At 41.9% G+C, this 18701-nt stretch overlaps 1 protein-coding gene across 1 annotated transcript in view; it reads right to left on the bottom strand.

Moving 5' to 3' along the window:
* The window catches only part of KIAA1524 (KIAA1524 ortholog), a 34411-nt gene extending 16528 nt beyond the window's left edge, over window positions 1–17883 (bottom strand). Inside the window, exons 1-7 of the mRNA XM_018565824.1 lie at window positions 17711–17883; window positions 14178–14325; window positions 13880–13992; window positions 9716–9810; window positions 8262–8358; window positions 6238–6360; window positions 843–988 (exon numbers count right to left, since the gene is read on the bottom strand). Coding sequence (XP_018421326.1) covers window positions 843–988; window positions 6238–6360; window positions 8262–8358; window positions 9716–9810; window positions 13880–13992; window positions 14178–14325; window positions 17711–17812 — 824 coding nt within the window. The 5' untranslated portion in view covers window positions 17813–17883. The remainder of the gene's footprint in view (window positions 1–842; window positions 989–6237; window positions 6361–8261; window positions 8359–9715; window positions 9811–13879; window positions 13993–14177; window positions 14326–17710) is intronic.
* Window positions 17884–18701: the final 818 nt, after the last annotated feature.

Here is an 18701-nt window from a genome sequence, read left to right as displayed (position 1 = left end):
CCATAATGCAAGTAATTTAAATAGAAAATTAAAAAAAAATATATATTTTTTTGGACAAAGAGGAGCATTTTGACTGATGCCATAGACATCTCTTACACTCCATAGCTGTGGCAAGTTAAACGTTTGGCCGAAACCCAAGCTACTGTCGTCAGGTTTGAGCTATACTTTCCATGGACACTTTAATAGAATGAGGGTTATAAGTATTTTCAAAAGAGCAAGTTTACTTTGAGATGTAGAGACAGGAGCAGTGTATGTTGGTACTAAAACCCATTGGGAGGAATTTATCAAAATCTGGAGCAGATTTGTACTGCAGCCAATCAGCTTTTCTGTCTTATTTTCAAATCTTACACTGAGCAAACTGAAGAAAGAAGCCGATTGGTTGCCATGGGCAACCGCTCCAGATTCTGTCTGCTCCAGTTTTGATCAGTTCCCCCCCCAATCGGAATAAGAATACGAGTGTCCATGTTCCAAACTGCTAAGTTATCTCTAACACTTTTCGTGACCCTAAAAATAACCCTATACCACACTATCCTGTTAAATAGAGCGTTAAAATGAACCTACTACTTAACCAATTCATCTGTCTAACTTTAAAAATTGTAGATGGGCAGTCGTATGTCTGCAGGAAAAGTATGTTTATATTGTGCAGGGGATGACATGAGGGAGGACCGATGTGTGGCCACTCTTCCTCAGCATATTGAAGCTGAGCTGGTGTGACTCAAACAGGTCTGATTCCAATACGAGGCAGTGTATAAATACTTATTTTCTGGCACTCCTCATGACAGCATACCATGGGAGTTTTTTGACAACTGTCAAATGTATAATAACGGCAAAAAAAGTACTACCTTGTCAGGTAATCAGCAATTTTAGGGTTCCTAAGCAGATCCATAAGAAGGTCGACAGAGTACTTTCTTGTTAATGTCCCATCTCCATTTACAAGAATGTTAAATATTAACTGAAATGTCTGATGTATATTCCTGGAATGAAAAAGCTATAAAACACATTTTCAAAATAAGTACATCAATGTCATGTAATAGGTTTAAGATGCTCTATTTAGGTTTGTGTTTCTTTAGAGAACATACTGTGTTCTTTGCTTAGAAAATGTATATATTAAAAAAAAACAGAAGGCACACAGCAAAAACCAAAACCATAGGGAGGTGTGTGACCTTGCCATGACAGCTGTCTGCAGCTAACACATGCTTAGCAGCACTCACTTCACAGTACCGATTGAAGTTCAAGAACATAAGAACTGACATGCTCTTCTGCAATCAGCAGCAGCTAATCTGTGAATCATTTGGATGACAATTTACAGAACAGTTTCTACATAAAAAGCAGCATATGACGATAATATAATAAAATCTTTTTGCGGATGAAAAATACTTGTTGCGAGTTTGTAAAACTGTATTGTATTTAAGATATAGAAAGATAAATCAGAGAGGTTTTTAGGGGCTACTGGCTGGCATTGGTTTTTGAAGAATATAATCAAAACACTTATGATCTCTTTAAAAAAAAAAAAAGAATAAAAACAGAAGTGTCACAGCTAATCATTTTTTTTTATTTGAAAAAAATTGACCCCTAGGTGCTGGAAAAAAAAAAATCCTGGCTGCAGCACTTTTTTAATACAAAGATTGTGTCCACAAGTTTTCCTTAGTCTTCCCGCATTGAATGATGCCCGGCATCATTTAACTCGGAGGATTCACAACTCTAGTGTGAATGCAGGGCATCATGGCCCTACCTCGCGAGGGGTCGTCCACACCCCCCTAGAGAGAGATGCTGCCATCACAAGAGATAAAAGAAGTCAAGGACCCTAAAGTGTGATGAAACCAGTCTAAAGACTTTGAACATGGCGAGTATATAGAACTATAAAGAAAAAAATGATATGCAGCCAGAGGGGGCTTAAACAAAAATCTAAATGCTTCTACAGTTTAAAATAGTGAAGACTTAAAGCAGAGTTCTGGTTGGGTGTTTTGGGTTACTGTGCAAACACTTAATATACCTTCACTCTTGTACTCCATTTAGTGTAAGAGGGTGCTTCCCTCACCCTGCAGGATTTTTATTTTATTTTATAGTATGTAGAATGCAATAGAAGAATAAACATCTCAAAGGGCTGTGAATACCCAAAACTGCAATCTCAGAGAGACCTCAGCCATCTATACATTTTAAATAATTTTATGAATAGAATCAAGAGGCATGACTAATGCTACCAGTCACCACCTAAAATTAAAATATCACCTTTGGTGGGCTTACCCTGTAACAGTTTATGATCATTTTTGATTATTCTTATGTAAGAGTAAATAAATAATAAATATGCAACAATGATGCATGTAAAGTATTCTAGAATGTATATTTTACTTCAATTAGGCAAAAATTGGGCTCAAAGGAAAATAATTTTAAATTGTAAGCTTTCACAAGCAGTGTCCTCCTCGCCACCTTGTCTTTAATTTAGGGCTGCGGAAATGAACGATTAATTTCTCGATTAATCGTTAAAATTTTTACGGAACATCAACGTCACCGGACTCCTCGCCCCTTCCCTTCGTTAGCCGACGGAGCCACTTGGGCCGATGTTCTATAGATAGTCCCAACTTATCGAGTTCTGGGGCCGCCTAACTTCCGGTTTCCTTAGAACTACGAGGTTTGGCCACGAAAGTTCTTCTGCACGAGAGCCATCGCCCTATACACATAGACCACAGCAATAAAGTACTAAAATGAACTAGGATCACACTAATACAGCACATTATTTATCTCAGGTGCCCCACTCAATATGGCCGCCGCTTGTGTAGGGCAACTCAGATGAATAATGTGCTGGATTACTGTGATCCTGTTCATTTTATTACTTCATTGCTGTGCTGTATGTATATAGAGCAATGCCTTGGCTGGCGCTCGTGCAGAAGAACTTTTTTGTGCAAACCTCTTAGTTGTAACGAAAGCGGAAGTCAGGCGGTCCCAGAACTCGATAAGTTTGAACTTTCGATCGATCACCGGTGATCTGTCGACACTTATCGAGTTTTGCGAACGCCTGACTTCCGGTTTCGTTCCAACTAAGAGGTTTGCCCAAGAAACTTTCTGCACGAGTGCCAGCCAAGGCATTGGCCTATACACATACAGCACAGCAATGAAGTAATAAAATGAACTAGGATCACACTAATCCAGCACGTTATTATTCTGAGCTGTCCCACTCAAGCGGCGGCCATATTGAGTGGGGCACGTGAGATTAATAACGTGCTGGATTAGTGTGATACTAGTTCATTTTATTACTTCATTGCTGTGCTGTATGTGTATAGGCCAATGTAGTTGAATCTGTATGTGCGTTATAATTAATCAATTAAAAAAAATTTTGATTAATCAAACACGAAAATTTTAATCAGTAACAGCCCTACTTTAATTGTATTGTAACTGTACTGTCTTCCTTTATAAATGCTGCGCAAACTGTTGGTGCTATATAAATCCTGAATAATAATAATAATAATGATAATAAATAAAGCACACAAGCTGGCTAAAGAAGTTTCCTTTGAATTAGGCCAGGCTTTCCCAAAGAAAAGCTTGGGGGCCAGATCCAGCCTGATACTGCAATTTTTTCGGACCTGTCCAGCAAGACCTTATGAAAACCAGAATATGCCATATTCTTCTACGTTGATTGAAAATAGGACACTATTGTCCGGTTCTGTTGTTAAACAGTTCAAATACAGTTTATTTGTATTTATTTATTTTCATTTTTATATAAATCCCCCCCCCCCCAATTTTTGTTTACTGCTGTACACTATATTTTATTTGCTGCTAATCAAAAGCAAACATTAGTTTATTTGGTTGACATGGTTATTACTACCAATAAAAGTAGTGTATAGTGGAGTTACAACCAGAAAAAAAAAAAATAAGTGAAATGTTGCCTAGTGTATGCTATGGTTATGTTTTGAATTGATCAGCCTCCGCAAAAGCAAAGATGCTTGACATGGCACTCTAAGGCCCCGTTCACACCTGACCGTTTTGTAGCGCGTCCTACGCCCGACGGACGCTCTACAAAACGGTCAAAAATATAAATTGCATTGTAGTCAATGCCCTCGTTCCCACCTAGGGACGGGCGGAAATACGCCTAACGCCCTACAAAACGGCCCACGCCTGAAAAGGTCCCTGGACTACTTTGGGCCGTTTTGTAGGGCGTTTTCCATTGGGATAAGCCAAGTAGCCTTTGGAATCGCGCGACTTTTTTACCGCGAATCGCGGTAAAAAAAAACGTGTGACAGACGCGCATATTACAATACGCCTAGGTGTGAACCCAGCCTAAGTAAAAAGGTTAGGGAAACAAAAATAAGATTCGCTAAAGTTACCACTTTCAATAACTGCTTACAAACTGTGCATGCGATTATCAGAGAAAACCTACTACTTGCTGCCTTGTTTTTATTTTTCAATATAAAAAGGTCAAGCGAGTATCAAAGCAAAGACAAAGAAACACTTTTCAAACTGTTTACAGGACACAGTATCAGTAATTTGACAAACAGGCAAGAAGCCAAGATGATAAAAATTACATTAGAGCATAAAAGAAATCAGAGTCTGTGTTACCATTACTTTATAAAAAGAGCCTTTATATGTGCAAAGGAAGAAACCGGAAATACATGAGATACTTAAAAAAAAGAAGAAAAGAAAAAACCCACACTTGTATACTTTTATATAGAAAACTCTGTGGTGGGATTTGAAGAAGGTGGTTGCAGCAAGCAAACGCAAGAATATTAGTGAACTGGAGGCCATTGCTCATGAGGAATGGGCTAAGATTCCTCAGTAACACTGCCAGAAGCTGGTGTGTCTACCTATGCATCTTGTTTGCAGCAGGTCATAAAAGCAAAAGGGTGCTCTACTAAGTACTAAAGATGCTTCCCATGAAGAGGATGAGTCATTTTTAGACTGCAGAATTAAAAGTTGCGTTTTCAGTTGAATTTGGGGAAACTTCTGAAACATTCGTGGTGGTGACCTGTTTCAATTGCTTTTGTTTGATTTGTTCATCGCAAACAGCTGAAACTTTGTACATTTTGCCAATAAACCTGATTTGTAATGGGGGTTGAATAATTTTGATCACAACTACTGTGAAGACTACTTTTATTTACAGTCCAACTCACTGGCTCAGACGTAACATTTTTACAGGTAAATATTTATAAAAGATGGCTTTGTGCCTGGAACTCCACTTTAAATATGTACACTTTGTGTGGCCTGTAATATATTTTCCAATTCACACATTCTATCATCGGTGGAATTGGGTCATATAGTAAGTGGGATTTGTTTCCCAGTACATATGTGCCAGCATTTATGCTTCCATATTAGGATAATTTACTCTGGATCCGCGATCATCTTAGCTTACAAATAGTACATGATATATGTGTAGCATGACTGTTCCCGAGTATCCACTTAAGAGAACTATGGGGTTAGGGCTTTTCCCCATAGTTCTCCTTAGTGTTAGGTATAACCCTCAGCTCGCGGTATACTGAGACGGCGCAGCTGAAGCGGATCCCGACAATTATGTATGGATCCGCCCAGCTGCGTGAGTGACAGCTGGCTCTGCCTATCTAGAGGCAGAGCCAGCTGTACCCTCCCCCTCCCCCGTCCGTTCCACCAGTCAGCGCTGGAGGAATGGAGCGGGGAATCCAGTCCCTCCCCTGTCAAGGCAGAGAGCCGTGACAGGATCGAGAAGTGAGCGAACGCCGCTATGTGTTCGCTCACTTCCCGATCTACTGAGCCGACCTGTGACAGTCTCATTGTCACAGGTCGGCTAGAACTATGAGGTGAGTGAAAAGCACTCACCTCATAGTTCTCCTTTAAATCTGAGCCAAATGATAACCTGAAGATGACATATTTGAAGCTCCCCCAATATAGGAGAGTCCCTGTATCATGCAAATCCTTATACGTCACACAGAAAACATCTCTCCCTTTCTTTTTTTTTATTTTCCCCTCTCTCTCCAGCTGGGCAGGGTGGGTGGCCCAGAGACCTGGGTCTCATTCAACAGAGTGAACTTTATAGCTAATCTGTGGCACCCTCGGCTATGTATGAACAATGTTTTTGATGTATGGTTATGTACCAATTACCTTGCAGTAATGGGAGTCTTTTTTCTACGACAATAAACTAGTGACATGTTCATTTAGTCCTAATTCTAAGTCTATGTAGATATAACTGTTTATAAAAATCTCCAGTTAAAGGAATTTTAGCTATTTGCATTGAATACAAAAGAGTAGAGGATATAAAGTCTGTGATTGCCTCACCTTTTCACCTACTTCTTCATTCAGTGTTAAGCTTGCCAGTACTGAAAGTGCAAATACTACCACAGTAAGGCTACTGTGGGCCAAGAAGCTGATTAATGTACGATAGAATGCTTTAACATTATTCTGTAAAATAAAGAGATGCAAAAGTCGATACATGTTGAATCTCAATAGCAGCAAACATCTTATTAAAAACAAATATTCCAAGCAACTTATAATAATGCTTTTCAGTGATAAAGCAGTGCAAACAGCAATGATAATGTTGAAACTGTAATGATCTGCAGAAACCAGACTCATCTATTTGTTTACAGCACCGAAACAATGAGGCATAACACTGTTTTGCGTCTTTTCAAATAAGCCAGAGACTTGCAGCAGTGCAGAGATGCATTAAAACTGCATTTCTGCTTTAGTAATAGGCAAGAGACTGAGACTGATCACATAATGATACACACTAGTAAAGCACAAATGTACTGTAGTAAGTGGAGTGTCAGAATATGACAATTCACAATTTCCTATAAAGCAAGAATGGCCATATTAAAATACATCAGAAATAAAAATCACGGCAGGTTCGGAAAATCTCAGTGGTCTAGATGAAAGACATTCTTGTATGAGCAGCAACCTTACAATTAACTCAAGCACATCAAGACAATAGAAAATAAACAATTCATAAAAGTAGTGTGGATAAAAGTTCCTATGCATTTCTTTGTACAAAATAAGATTCTATTTGTATAAAAGCATTTTATACAGTAAGCTATGTATAATTTTTTGAGAAATCAGCCCCTTTATTTGTATAGTTTACAATGAAAATTAGAAATGCAGCGAAATTTTGGCCGCCAAAACATTTTGGCTGAAAATGGTACTTTGGGCAAAATGCAGAAAGTACCATTTTTGGTGCCAAAATTGTGGTGCATCCTTGGTTTCTCTCCTGCTCGCTGGGCACTGCTCTGTGTCCCCTCTCAAAGAGCAATGTCCAGTGGGCAGCGGAGAAACTGTCAGGTGGACGAGCTGGATAAGGAGGAGAATGCTTTTAAGTAGTCGGTGTCACAGGAGGCCAAACTCTCCTCCCACACCACCCAGCTGGCCCAACTTGTGACAACAAATCAGGATTAAGAGCAGTGTGGGGGGGGAAACAGCTGTCGGTGGAGGCCGAGCTGGCAGTGCGGGGGAGGAGTAAGCTGTCAGCCGCCACAGGAGGCTGAGCTCTCTCACCCTCCAGCCCAAGGAGTCAGTATGGAGACTGGGTTACAAGCACTCATCAGCTGAACACGGAGTGCTTGTAAATAATTGAGAACATAGGACAAGGATGTCCAAACTGCGGCCCTCCAGCTGTGGTGGAACTACGAATCCCATGAGGCTTAGCAAGATCCTCACAGCCACAGACATGACTCCGGGAGTGATGCTTCATGGGATTTGTAGTTTCACCACAGCTGGAGGGCCGGAGTTTGGACATCCCTGACATAGGGGAATTTAACCAAACTGGAACCGAAAAAAATCTGGAGCAGCTGTGCATGGTAACCAATCAGCTTCTCTTTTCAGTTTGTTCAGTTAAGATGTTAAAATGAGAGAAAGAAGTGGATTGGTTGCCATGCGCAGCTGCTCCAGATTTTGTCTACTCCAGTTTTGATAAATCCCCCTCAGTATGTTTACTGGGTCCCCAATTATGCATGAATAGGACGTGCTCTATATCACTTCCTGTTCATTCATGATTGTGGACATACAGTAGTAACTGATACTAAATCTTCAATTTATGAATGGACAGCAGCACTCCGTATAAAAGCTTCCTGTTCATTCATAACAGGGGCTGCAGAAAAAGAGATTAAATACTCTGTTTTCTATCAATTTCTATTTTAAAAGGGAAATATCAGCGGTCTGTTTAGACATATGATATTTCCCCAGAGCCCCCGACAATAAAGTAAAAAAAAATAAAAAATTAAAATAAAATATTAAATAAACTTTAAAAACTTTTGGTTTCGGACTGAAAATTCCATTTCGGTGCACCTCTAGTGAAAGTTTTAGGATCCTCTTACCAAAGATTTTATGTATGACTGTACAGAAAGATTGTGCCGACAAAGGTTTGCCAGAAGGCCCAGACAAGGCATGGTTAGCTCATCTTGTGGTGACTGGCTAGAAGATATAAAAGGACAAATACATTTTGCTTTCCCAGACATTGTTATATATGACCACATTTCTACTTTAACCATAAGAAGATTAATAACACAAATCAAGTGGAGCTTAAAAAATTATGCTTCTTTTAGATACAGAACTTTGATACAGTCCCTCAGCTGGAAACCACCTATTTTTTCAGATTAATATGAAGTTTCAGAATATCTAAGCCCCTCCCTCAAAAAGCAGCAGTATTCCTAAAATGTAGTACCATCCAGTACAATGACTTGGAAACCACAAACAACAAGAATTATTAAGGGCCTATACACACTTTTGCATCCCATTCTGGTGTGTTAAACCAGCCCATTTATCATGAGAGGATGGCAGCACACAAAAACTAACACAAAGTACATGACCTTTCTTAACAGCACAGTGCACCACAATGATGTACAATTCATGCGGGTGCAATTCATAATGAGCCATGCATTACCGCCAAGTATTTAAATTGCCTTTTTTCAGCAGGTATTGCTATGCGCGCTTTTTATCCTGTAGTGGCAGGGCCACTTTAACTATTTGTTTTGTCCACTGTGTGCCTATCAGATTGCCCAGAATTGTGTTGGTTTCTGCAGTGGAGAATAAAACTGGCCACACAACTTTTTGAGAAAACACTTTATTTCTCAACAACACTAAAAAGAGTATGGATGGAGACATCTCGCCTGCTACATATTGTATTCAGACCGCTGGCACAGGCAAAGAGCCTGAATATCTGAACATTGACTATATCCGATTGGATTGCTGTTCGGCTTACAATTTTCCACCATGCTCCTTTAATTTTTCAAACTAAAGTTTGTTGAGCCACGTGGCGCTGACTGGATCATGCACGTCTCAAATTTCTGCTGGTATTCTGCACTGTGCCGCTGTATAATGTACTATATTGCACACCACACTTTTTTTTTTTACTTCCACCGCCCCAAGCTTGCTCCCGTGATGGACTACAATCTCAATAGAAACTAGTAGTCCATCACTGGAGCCTTTTTTTTTTTTATCCGATTAGTCGATTAATCGAACTTAATAAACGTCTCACTAAATATAAATAATTGTTACCTGCAGCCCTAGTCTAAAACTAGTGTACTACACAAAATTTAAGCCATGTGGACATTATAGCTCCAATAACGCTTAGCTGGACTCCCATTTACTCAAAAACCGATGACAGGTGTGTGAAAAACCAAGAAGAAAAAACTATTAAAGCCTAAACAGAAGCAGATGCAATTGGCTATAACAAAAATACTCATAACAAGGAAACAAAGAACCCAAAAAGTCAGATTTTTTTTTCCTTCATAAAAAGCTGACTGAAATAAATTGCTAGAAGTTTACTTACATTCTGTTCATCAAGAAGGATATCAGTTCCTCGATGTTAACACTTGCATGTAAAACTCTTATATTGTAGGTCAACCGTTGTAACAGCTGAAGGCTCTAATTAAAATAAATAAAATAGGATAACTATATTAAAAACACCAGCAAGACAAAGTAAGCAAGCCAGCTATAAAGAGATGTTGAACAATCAACATCTTAGAAAAGCTCAAGTTATTAGAAGTCAAGTCGTATTGGAGCAGGGGTAGCCAAACTCCGGCCCTCCAGCTGTGGTGAAACTACAAATCCCATGATTCATCTCTCTCTGGGAGTCATGTCTGTGGCTGTGAGAATGTTGCAATGCCTCAACATTCTGTAGTTCCACCACAGCTGGAGGGCCAGAGTTTGGCTACCACTGTATTGGAGGTAGTGCTCTCCATATCTCTGGCCTGGGCTGAGACATTAAAAACAGATGAAGCACACAGCCCTAATGATGCTCTTATACATTCTCAAAAGTGTAAACATGTTGCAGTTTTTAAAGTAATAAATATAATTCATGCCAGAGCATCAGCTCTAAAACCAACCAATCTCCTTGCCTACAAACCCCAGTGTGAGGCAGCAAGAAATCACTTTGTTACCACAGCAGTTCACATTAATGCTCTGTCATCAGATAGATACCAGGATTGTAGGTCTCTACTGAACACACATAGCAGCTCATTTAGGCATAGCATGTATTAAAAGCAATGTGCCAACAGAGTGACGTGAATATTGTAAATTACTTAGAGAACTATGGGGTTAGGGCTTTTCCCCATAGTTCTCCTAAGGGTAACGGGAGGACATAAACTAGCGCCCTCCGGTCATCCAAAGCTCAGTATACCGCAAGCTACAGCTTGCGGTATACTGAGACGCCGCAGCCGGAACGGATCCCGACAATTCTGTCTGGATCCACCCAGCTGCGTAAGTGACAGCTGGCTCTGCCTATCTAGAGGCAGAGCCAGCGGTACCCGCCCCCTCCCCCGTCCATTCCGCCAATCAGTGCTGGAGGATCTAACAGGGGAGGGGGAATCCCTGCAGGGAGCCGTGAGTGACAGTCACGGCTCTCTGCAGGGATAGATCGAGAAATGAGCGAACGCCGGTATGTGTTCGCTCACGTCCCGATCTACTGAGCCGACCTGTGACAATTTCATTGTCACAGGTCGGCTCAGATTAGGAGGCTGATTCAAAATCACTCGCCTCATAATTCTCCTTTAAAGCAGCTGTAAACCCAATACTTTTCCAAATATCAACACCCTTTACAGGCCCTTACATGTATTGTTTCTAAAACAAAATAGCCCCAAATATTTATTAAGGCATTAGAAGTCACTGCTAGTTTTCTCAATTATTGGCTGCAGGCTCTGATTGTACAAAGATTTTCCAGCAGGCTCCTTCGATCAGCTGATCGAGAAATGCCGGCTGGAAGGGAGCCGACAGCTCCAAACACTGCAAATTTCGGCCGGTACGTTAAAAACTGGCTGAAATTTGGCCAGTGTATGGGCACCTTAATACAAGGGCATTATTGAAAGAAGAGGGAGAGCATGCTGTGCATAGACATGACATGCTTTATGCTGTGAGACTTGCACCCACAACACTGGGAGGAGTGCTGCATAGGTAGTGTGCAAGGAAGGAAATGGCAGACATAGCAGGTTTTGTTGATAGTGAAAAATGCAGTTATAAACAAAAACCTTCAACTGTTTAACCCCTTCACGACCCATGAAGGGATAATCCCGTCATGAAGTTTGAAGGGGTTAAACAGACTCCCGACGGCTTTCAGCCGCCGGGTGTCTGTTCAGTTTTGTAGAGCCGGCTTACAGTAGAAGCGATTCTGGCTGCTCAGCTGCCGCCAGATCGCTTCTACGATCCGGTAACCAGGCCGCCCCCCTCCCGTTTCAATAGTTTATTTGGAATGAAAAGGGGACACTAGGGGATTTTTTGGACCCCCAGCATCACCTTAAAGAGTACCTGTCGCTGCCAATATGCTATCACATGGGGGGCTTGTAAGCCTCAGGGAGCACACGCGTCATCACGTAAATACGTGCCTGGGGAGCTACGTGTAAAAAACCATGATCGCGCTGCACATGTTGGGTATTGCCGTGCACACCAGAGTGAGAGAAATAATTCTAGGGCCAATATTTAAAACACAACTCTAAACTGATGACCTGTAGGGGCTTTTAAAGCGTCGTCTATGGACTTTTTTGGGTACTGAATTCTGTTGGTTTCACAGACACACACACAAATTTAACTTAAGTGCATTTTTCACTAAATGTTTGGATTTGATACGTTGCGCAAATGTCATGCAACATAAAAATTTGGAACTGCAACTATTTTATTCTATAGGGTCTTGGCTGTCAGAAAATATATAATGTTGGGGGGTTTTAAGTAATTTGTGGATTATAACATGGGTGCAAAAAAAAAAAAAGGAAAAAAAAGGCCTTGTCCTTAGAGAACTATGGGGTCAGGGCTTTTCCCCATAGTTCTACTAAGGGTAACGGTAGGACACAAACTAGCGTCCTCCCGTCACCCTAACCTCAGTATACTGCGATCTACAGCTCGCGGTATACTGAGACGCCGCAGCCGGGACGGATCCCGACATTACTGTCGAGATCCACCCAGCTGTGGGATTGACAGCTGGCTCTGCCTATCTAGAGGCAGAGCCAGCTGTGCCCGCCCCCTCCCCCGTCCGTTCCGCCAGTCAGCGCTGGAGGATAGGACAGGGGGGGAATCCCTGCAGGGAGCCGTGACAGTCACGGCTCTCTGCAGGGATAGATCGAGAAGTGAGTGAGCGACGCTATGTGTTCAATCTATGTTCCCGATCTACTGAGCCGACGTGTGACAGTTTCATTGTCACAGGACGGCTACAACTATGAGGTGAGTGATTTTAACTCACCTCATAATTCTCCTTTAACCACTTGCTGACCGGGGTGTTTACACCCCCTTCCTGTCCAGGCCATTTTTCAGTATTTAGCGCTGCAGTAATTTGACTGACATTTATTCCGTCATGCAACGCCGTACTGAAATTAATGTATAACATTTTTTGGGGACTGATAGAGCTTTCTTTTGGTGGTATTTAATCCCCACTGGGGTTTTATTTTTTACTATATGAAGGAAGTACAGAAAATTTCGGGGAAAAAAAATTTTTGTTTTCCCTACGTTATGTTGTAAAACAATTTATTATTACCCAAATGTTTGGTAAAATATAAAAGACGGGGTCACGGCGAATTCGCAAAAACTACCATACCCAAAATTGGCCATAGGCGAAGCTTTAAAAGCTTTTACTGCTCATCAGTTTAGTGTTATCAGTGATTGATGACCCTAAAATGATTGCTCTCACTGCGACGTTCGTGGCGATATGTAACTTGTGCGGCGTAATGGATGCAATCCTTGTTTCCGCACCTAGGCGCACTCGACGCATGTTTATGTGGGGGTCGGGGTACTTTAAATCTTTTTTTATTATTACCTTTATATGTGACTTTTAAATTTAATATTTTTTTTGTTATCAATTCTTTTAAACTTGTTTTTTTCCACTTAACTTTATTGCTATCACATAGGGAACTAACAAGCCCCCTTTGTGATAGCCAATTTTCAGTGACAGGTCCTCTTTATGGAGACATAAGGGGTCTTTAAGACCCCTAATGTCACCTAGGGACCCCCAGAGAAGCTGATGAAGCAAACACCTGCTTCACCAGCTTCTCTCCGATTTCTGCACCGGAGAGTGACAGAGGAATGCGGAAGTGATGTGATACACATCACTTCCTGCATTTCAAAGAGGAGGAGATCAAACGGAGATCGTGTACTGATCTACGGGCACAGAGCTGCTGTGCTGCTCCCGGGCTCACACCGAAGCTCGGGATCGCCAGCAGCGGCTGCAACGGAGGGGGGCCGCACACCCGCATGCATATTACAAGCGATCGGGCATCTCTACAGACGCCCGAACGCTTGTATGTAAACAGCCCTCGCTAGCTGACTACGTTTAAAAACGCCCACCCGCATTCAAGAAGCCGCGGTCCACGGCCGGACAGCAGGTGGTTAAGGGGATAAACTGTTTCTGAGTGATTTATTGATACCATTCTGTATTTTGGTTTTACTTGGGACACTGTATGCATTCTGGGTATTTTAGCTGTAAATAGTTAAAGCCAAGCAATAGAAATGTACAAACCTGTAATAAAACTGGATCATTTAAGATGGAGCTATATCTGTGAACCACACCAGCCAAAACGTTGGTAAGATTGTAAGTAGCATGCAGAGTTTCTCTTGTCTCAGCATCTGCAGCTGTCAAATATAAAAACAGAGCAAAATGTGAAATATAAAATAGGTACAGCTAAGTGTGCTGGTTACTAGAATATATGGCAGTGCACCAGCTATACACACAGGCAGATGAGACATGTCCAATCCAACGGAATTCATGTATTTGATAGGAACTACAGCTACTACAGTGCTCCACATAAGATACTTACCTAAACTAGAGAGCAAGTTAACAGTTTTCAGTGTTATCGCAGGACTGGTATTGGGGTCTTCAAGAAGTTCCACAAGACTGCTCAGACATTCACTGGGTAGTATTTGGTTTGAAGCAAATAACTTGTTTAACTTCAGCCCAGAGATAACCTTACAGACAAATACAAGCGAAAAACAAAACCAAAACAATGTTTATTATCCTGCTTTTAAAGAACGAGAATGAATCAAAATAAACAAATGCACACAAAACAACCAAGGAGAGCTTCATGGCTACATCATCTACTCCTAGAGGAAATCTGTTTAAATAAGCACTTCCTGTAAAGGTTTCATGTCAATCTATGCTATTAAGGAATGCATACATGTGATCAATTTAGGTAAGATATGTATTCCAGAATCCTGCTGCACTCCTTACCTGTCAACGTGGGTGCTCGATGTGACCGCGAATGGCGCAGCCAATACGGAAACTAGTTAAGGATGTCACCAGCACGCCATATTGAAGTGAAGAACACGTCTGTTTATTGACGCTTCATGTCAAAACAAATAGCAACTGAACAACTCAACCTTAAAGAAGAACTCCAGGCAAAACTTCTATTAACCCCTGCAGTGGGGCTGCCCCACTGTCTAGGTGCTAAAACCCCCAAAAATTATTCTCACCCGAACGGCAGAGCCGGCTGGCTCCTAGATCGGTCCTTCCAGCCTCTCTCCTCTGCAGTGGTCTAAGGTTCTGTAAATCATTGACATGAGGATGCTGAGGAACGTTCCAATGCTGCAGCGTAGGAAGAGAAAGGCTGAAGGGAGCACTGTGACAGCTAGCTGGTTAGGATTGTGGAGTATAACTTTTTTTTTTGCACCTGGACAAAAACAAGCACTTAACCCTTTCAGTGTGGGGGTAGCCCCACCTCAAGGGTTAAAGTCACATTAAACCCTCAGATTTTTTAACATAAAACAATACTATAATGTGTGCCTTACTGTAATTCATGGTAGTTTCCCTTCTCTTTGCTGCTGTTCCTTTTAAATCCTCATGTCTTCTCATGCTGGGCAGAACTTCTGTTTTGCAGCAGACTGCCTTGTCTCTGAAATGGATACATGGTGTCTGGGGGTAGGTTCACAACTTGAGCCAGCACTACAGGAAGAGGCACTCAGCTGCAAAGGGAAGTTCTGCCCAGCATGAGAACAGATACAGATTTAAAAGGAAGAGTAGCAAAGAGAAGGGAAACTACCATGGATTACAGTAAGGCGCACATTACAGTATTGGTTTATGTTAAAAAATCTGAGGGTTTAATGTCACTTTAAGAACACTTTTGCCCAGAGTTCTTCTTTAAATAGCTAAGCTGGCTGAAAAATCTTTAGTTTCCAACATGGTGGCCTCTTGATGGGCTCTGTGGTTCCATCTGCTGACCGATATATCACTACGGTCCTGCAGCAAAGTAGCAGCCAGCGGGAGGATAAAGGATGAGACAGGTGATTCTCGGCCCACAGTAAAAGAGTGAAGACTGACGACATAGGCATTAGGCAATACATATTAAGCCTTTTCTTTAAAGGGCCACTTCATGTAAAGAAAAGGATTGATATTTATAGCTTAAGCTGCCAATCTTCATTTTGTTGTGGAACTACAGAGGCTGAAGAATCAACTGTCACGTGTCTTATCCTCCCACTGAATACTTTTCATCTAGAGTTGTTTTAAATGTGCAGAGAGACAGAGATCACCATTGCTGACCCTCTTACCCATGTTGGCCTGTCAGAGACCCAGTGCAACCATTGGGGTCAGGAAAGACAGAAGTCTATCTACAAGCTTGCTACAGGTCAGTACAGTACTGAAGTCAGCAGGACAGGAAAGCAACTCGAATTTACAGCATAGGCAGCATCCATGGCTCCCTCAGGAAACAATAACAGCTGGTGGAACCATAAAGCACAGCAGTCCCTGGAGCTGGAAAATCCCAGACTAGCAGGCATATGGGTCACCAAACGCATTACAATCTGGCTGCACAATCAACTTCAGATTTAGCAAATCTATGTAATATGATAAACTATCTGATCAGTTTGTATTCAGACAGGCCAGTGGTGTGGAAATTAAAAAAAACAGAAAAACTACGTGTCCAAGGACTAAAGCGGGGCCAAATCTACTTGTCCCTCATAACAATCTACTTGTCACAATACAAAAAAAATTTTTTTTTACCAAAACCATATTTAGCAGTGCTAAGAAGTGCTTCTCATTAGTCAGCACCGTCAGGTGACCGCACTGGCCAACAAGTGCTTGCAACTTGCAAGCGAAATTCAGAATACATGGCACAGGTACAGATAGTACACCTGTACTGGCAGATGGGAAGGACCGTTCCTTGAAAGGTATGGGTGGGCTGGGGGCAGATTTGTGCAGGTAATTCAATCTTCCCAAATTACTTGGGAAAGTGAATCCTCCCTTTAGGCCTGGTGCAGACTTGAGCAATCCTGTGCAGTTCCATACAGCGGTTGCCGTGTGGGCCCATGGATTCCAATGGGGTTACATCCGCGTGGCAATCGCTGGGAAAATTTTTTTGCAACACGCACTATTTTCAACCGCAATTATGCGCGATTGCATAGGCGGTATTGCGGCAGGAAACCAATCTGCCTGGCGCGACTGGGGTGCCATTAGAAAATAATGGCACTGCCAGCGCGCTCGTCGGTGGTGTGCGATTCTGTGACCGCCCGGCCAGCTGCATGATTTTGTGTGGTCATGGATCGCCCACTCCGCTCACACACACGCAATGCCCTATGCATGTGTTTATTCTCATGCAGATGGTGGGGGCAGCGGGGTTTGGTTTTAATTTACTTTGTCAAATTTTTAATTTTAATTTATTTTTATAATTTGTTTTACTTTATCACCTTTTTATATCTTGAATTATTATAAAAAATGTTTACATGTTTATGTATTGACATTTTTAATTTATTTTTTGACAAATTTTTTTCCACTTGACTTTATTGCCATTACTCAGGAGCTAGCAATCCCCTTTGTGATAGCATTTGGAGGTGACAGGTTCTCTTTATTAACCCCGTCACAGGAGTTCTAGGACCGCACTGTGCTCCTTCTCCTGTGACACAAAGGCTGCGAACAAGAGCGGGGGACCCCAAAGACCACAGCAGAAAGGGAGTCAGCGGGCAGGGAGAGAGGCAGCCGGGAGCTTTATTAGAGGCAGCAGCTGCGGAAAGAGAGGAAGTGAGCATCGGGTTGCTTACAAGTGATCTTGGGCGGCTGTACAGCAGCTCAAGCTCACTTGTAGAAAACGGCTCCACACTACATGTAGCAGGACTAAATGTAGAAAATAAAACTACTTGCCCGGAGCGCAGAACTGCCCGTCTGGGGCCATAGGAATTCCACACCCCTGTATGATAAACTATCCGATCCGTTTGTATTCAATCAGACAGGCCATTGCATTATATAGTCTGTGGTAGATCTAAAGAAGATTGTGTGGTCAGACTGTAAGGTGTGGAAGTGCTGAGCACAGCCCCGTATACTGATCATGTATATACAGTGTATGAGATAAGCAGGGATCTTCTATACCTCCAGCTGTCTCTGTACAGCAGTCCCGTTGGCCTCGTTCTTGATGCCCTTGTACTGTGCTATGGCTAGAAGTAAGCTCTTCATACAGGAGGCCGGGTCCATGCTTGTATGTGGCGCAGACTTGCAGCTGACAATTCAACACACAATCGTATCTCGCGCCCTAAACTTTCATGTTTTTTCAGGGCAGGATGTGATGTAACAACCAGGAAACAGCTGACCAGCTCTGCTGGGATAGACTCCAATATGTACTGCGCCTGTGCAAACTCTGCAACAGCGCCACCTACAGGGGCTTTCTGGCAGAGGCTCAGCTAGATGTTCGGGTCTCTTGTGCAGGATGCTTTCACCTCCGTGGTATTGAGTTATTGCTTTTATAAACTTACATCTGTATAAGTATTGAACCTATGAGCAAGCCATTACTATTTTCAAAAAAGGAAGTACACAACAGCAACCAATATTTATATATCTATATTTATACTTCTATTTTGAAATGTTAGAAGCCTGGCTTATGGGTTCAATACTTGCCCAGTCTGACACAGAAATATACAGTTATTCACAAAAGGGTGAAGAGTTTGGAGAAGGCAGGAGAAGTGAACAATCTAGGACAACATAGCTGAGCTAGAAAGTGAGCTGAATTGGAGAATTTTTCCAAATCAATCTCTTCACCCTTTTGTGAATAACCCTGATAGTGATCAGGAATTTTGATACTCACGTATCACATACTTATTGTGGGTCTAGGACATTTTGACATCGGACACAGCCAGGCAACTAGCATTTTTTAGGAGGCCAGCCATGGCAACTCCCACATGAGAGCATAGTCCACCTTTGTGACCATGTTTCACGTCAGCTTACTGTCCCTGTGATAAGCAATCCAAGGAGGATGGTTTTTCAGAGCACGGTGGAGCAGTGTTTTGCAGGGATTCAGGAGGCAATACTACATCCTTCTGAATGTCTTTTTTTTTTCATCCGAAGGGGAATTTGAAACTGACATACC

This window comes from Nanorana parkeri, unplaced genomic scaffold, assembly GCF_000935625.1.
Source record: "Nanorana parkeri isolate BGI_ZX_2015 unplaced genomic scaffold, ASM93562v1 scaffold890, whole genome shotgun sequence".
NCBI classification, from domain to species: domain Eukaryota; kingdom Metazoa; phylum Chordata; class Amphibia; order Anura; family Dicroglossidae; genus Nanorana; species Nanorana parkeri.
Note: the sequence above shows the minus strand (reverse complement) of the source record. Positions and strands in the feature narration are given on the sequence as shown.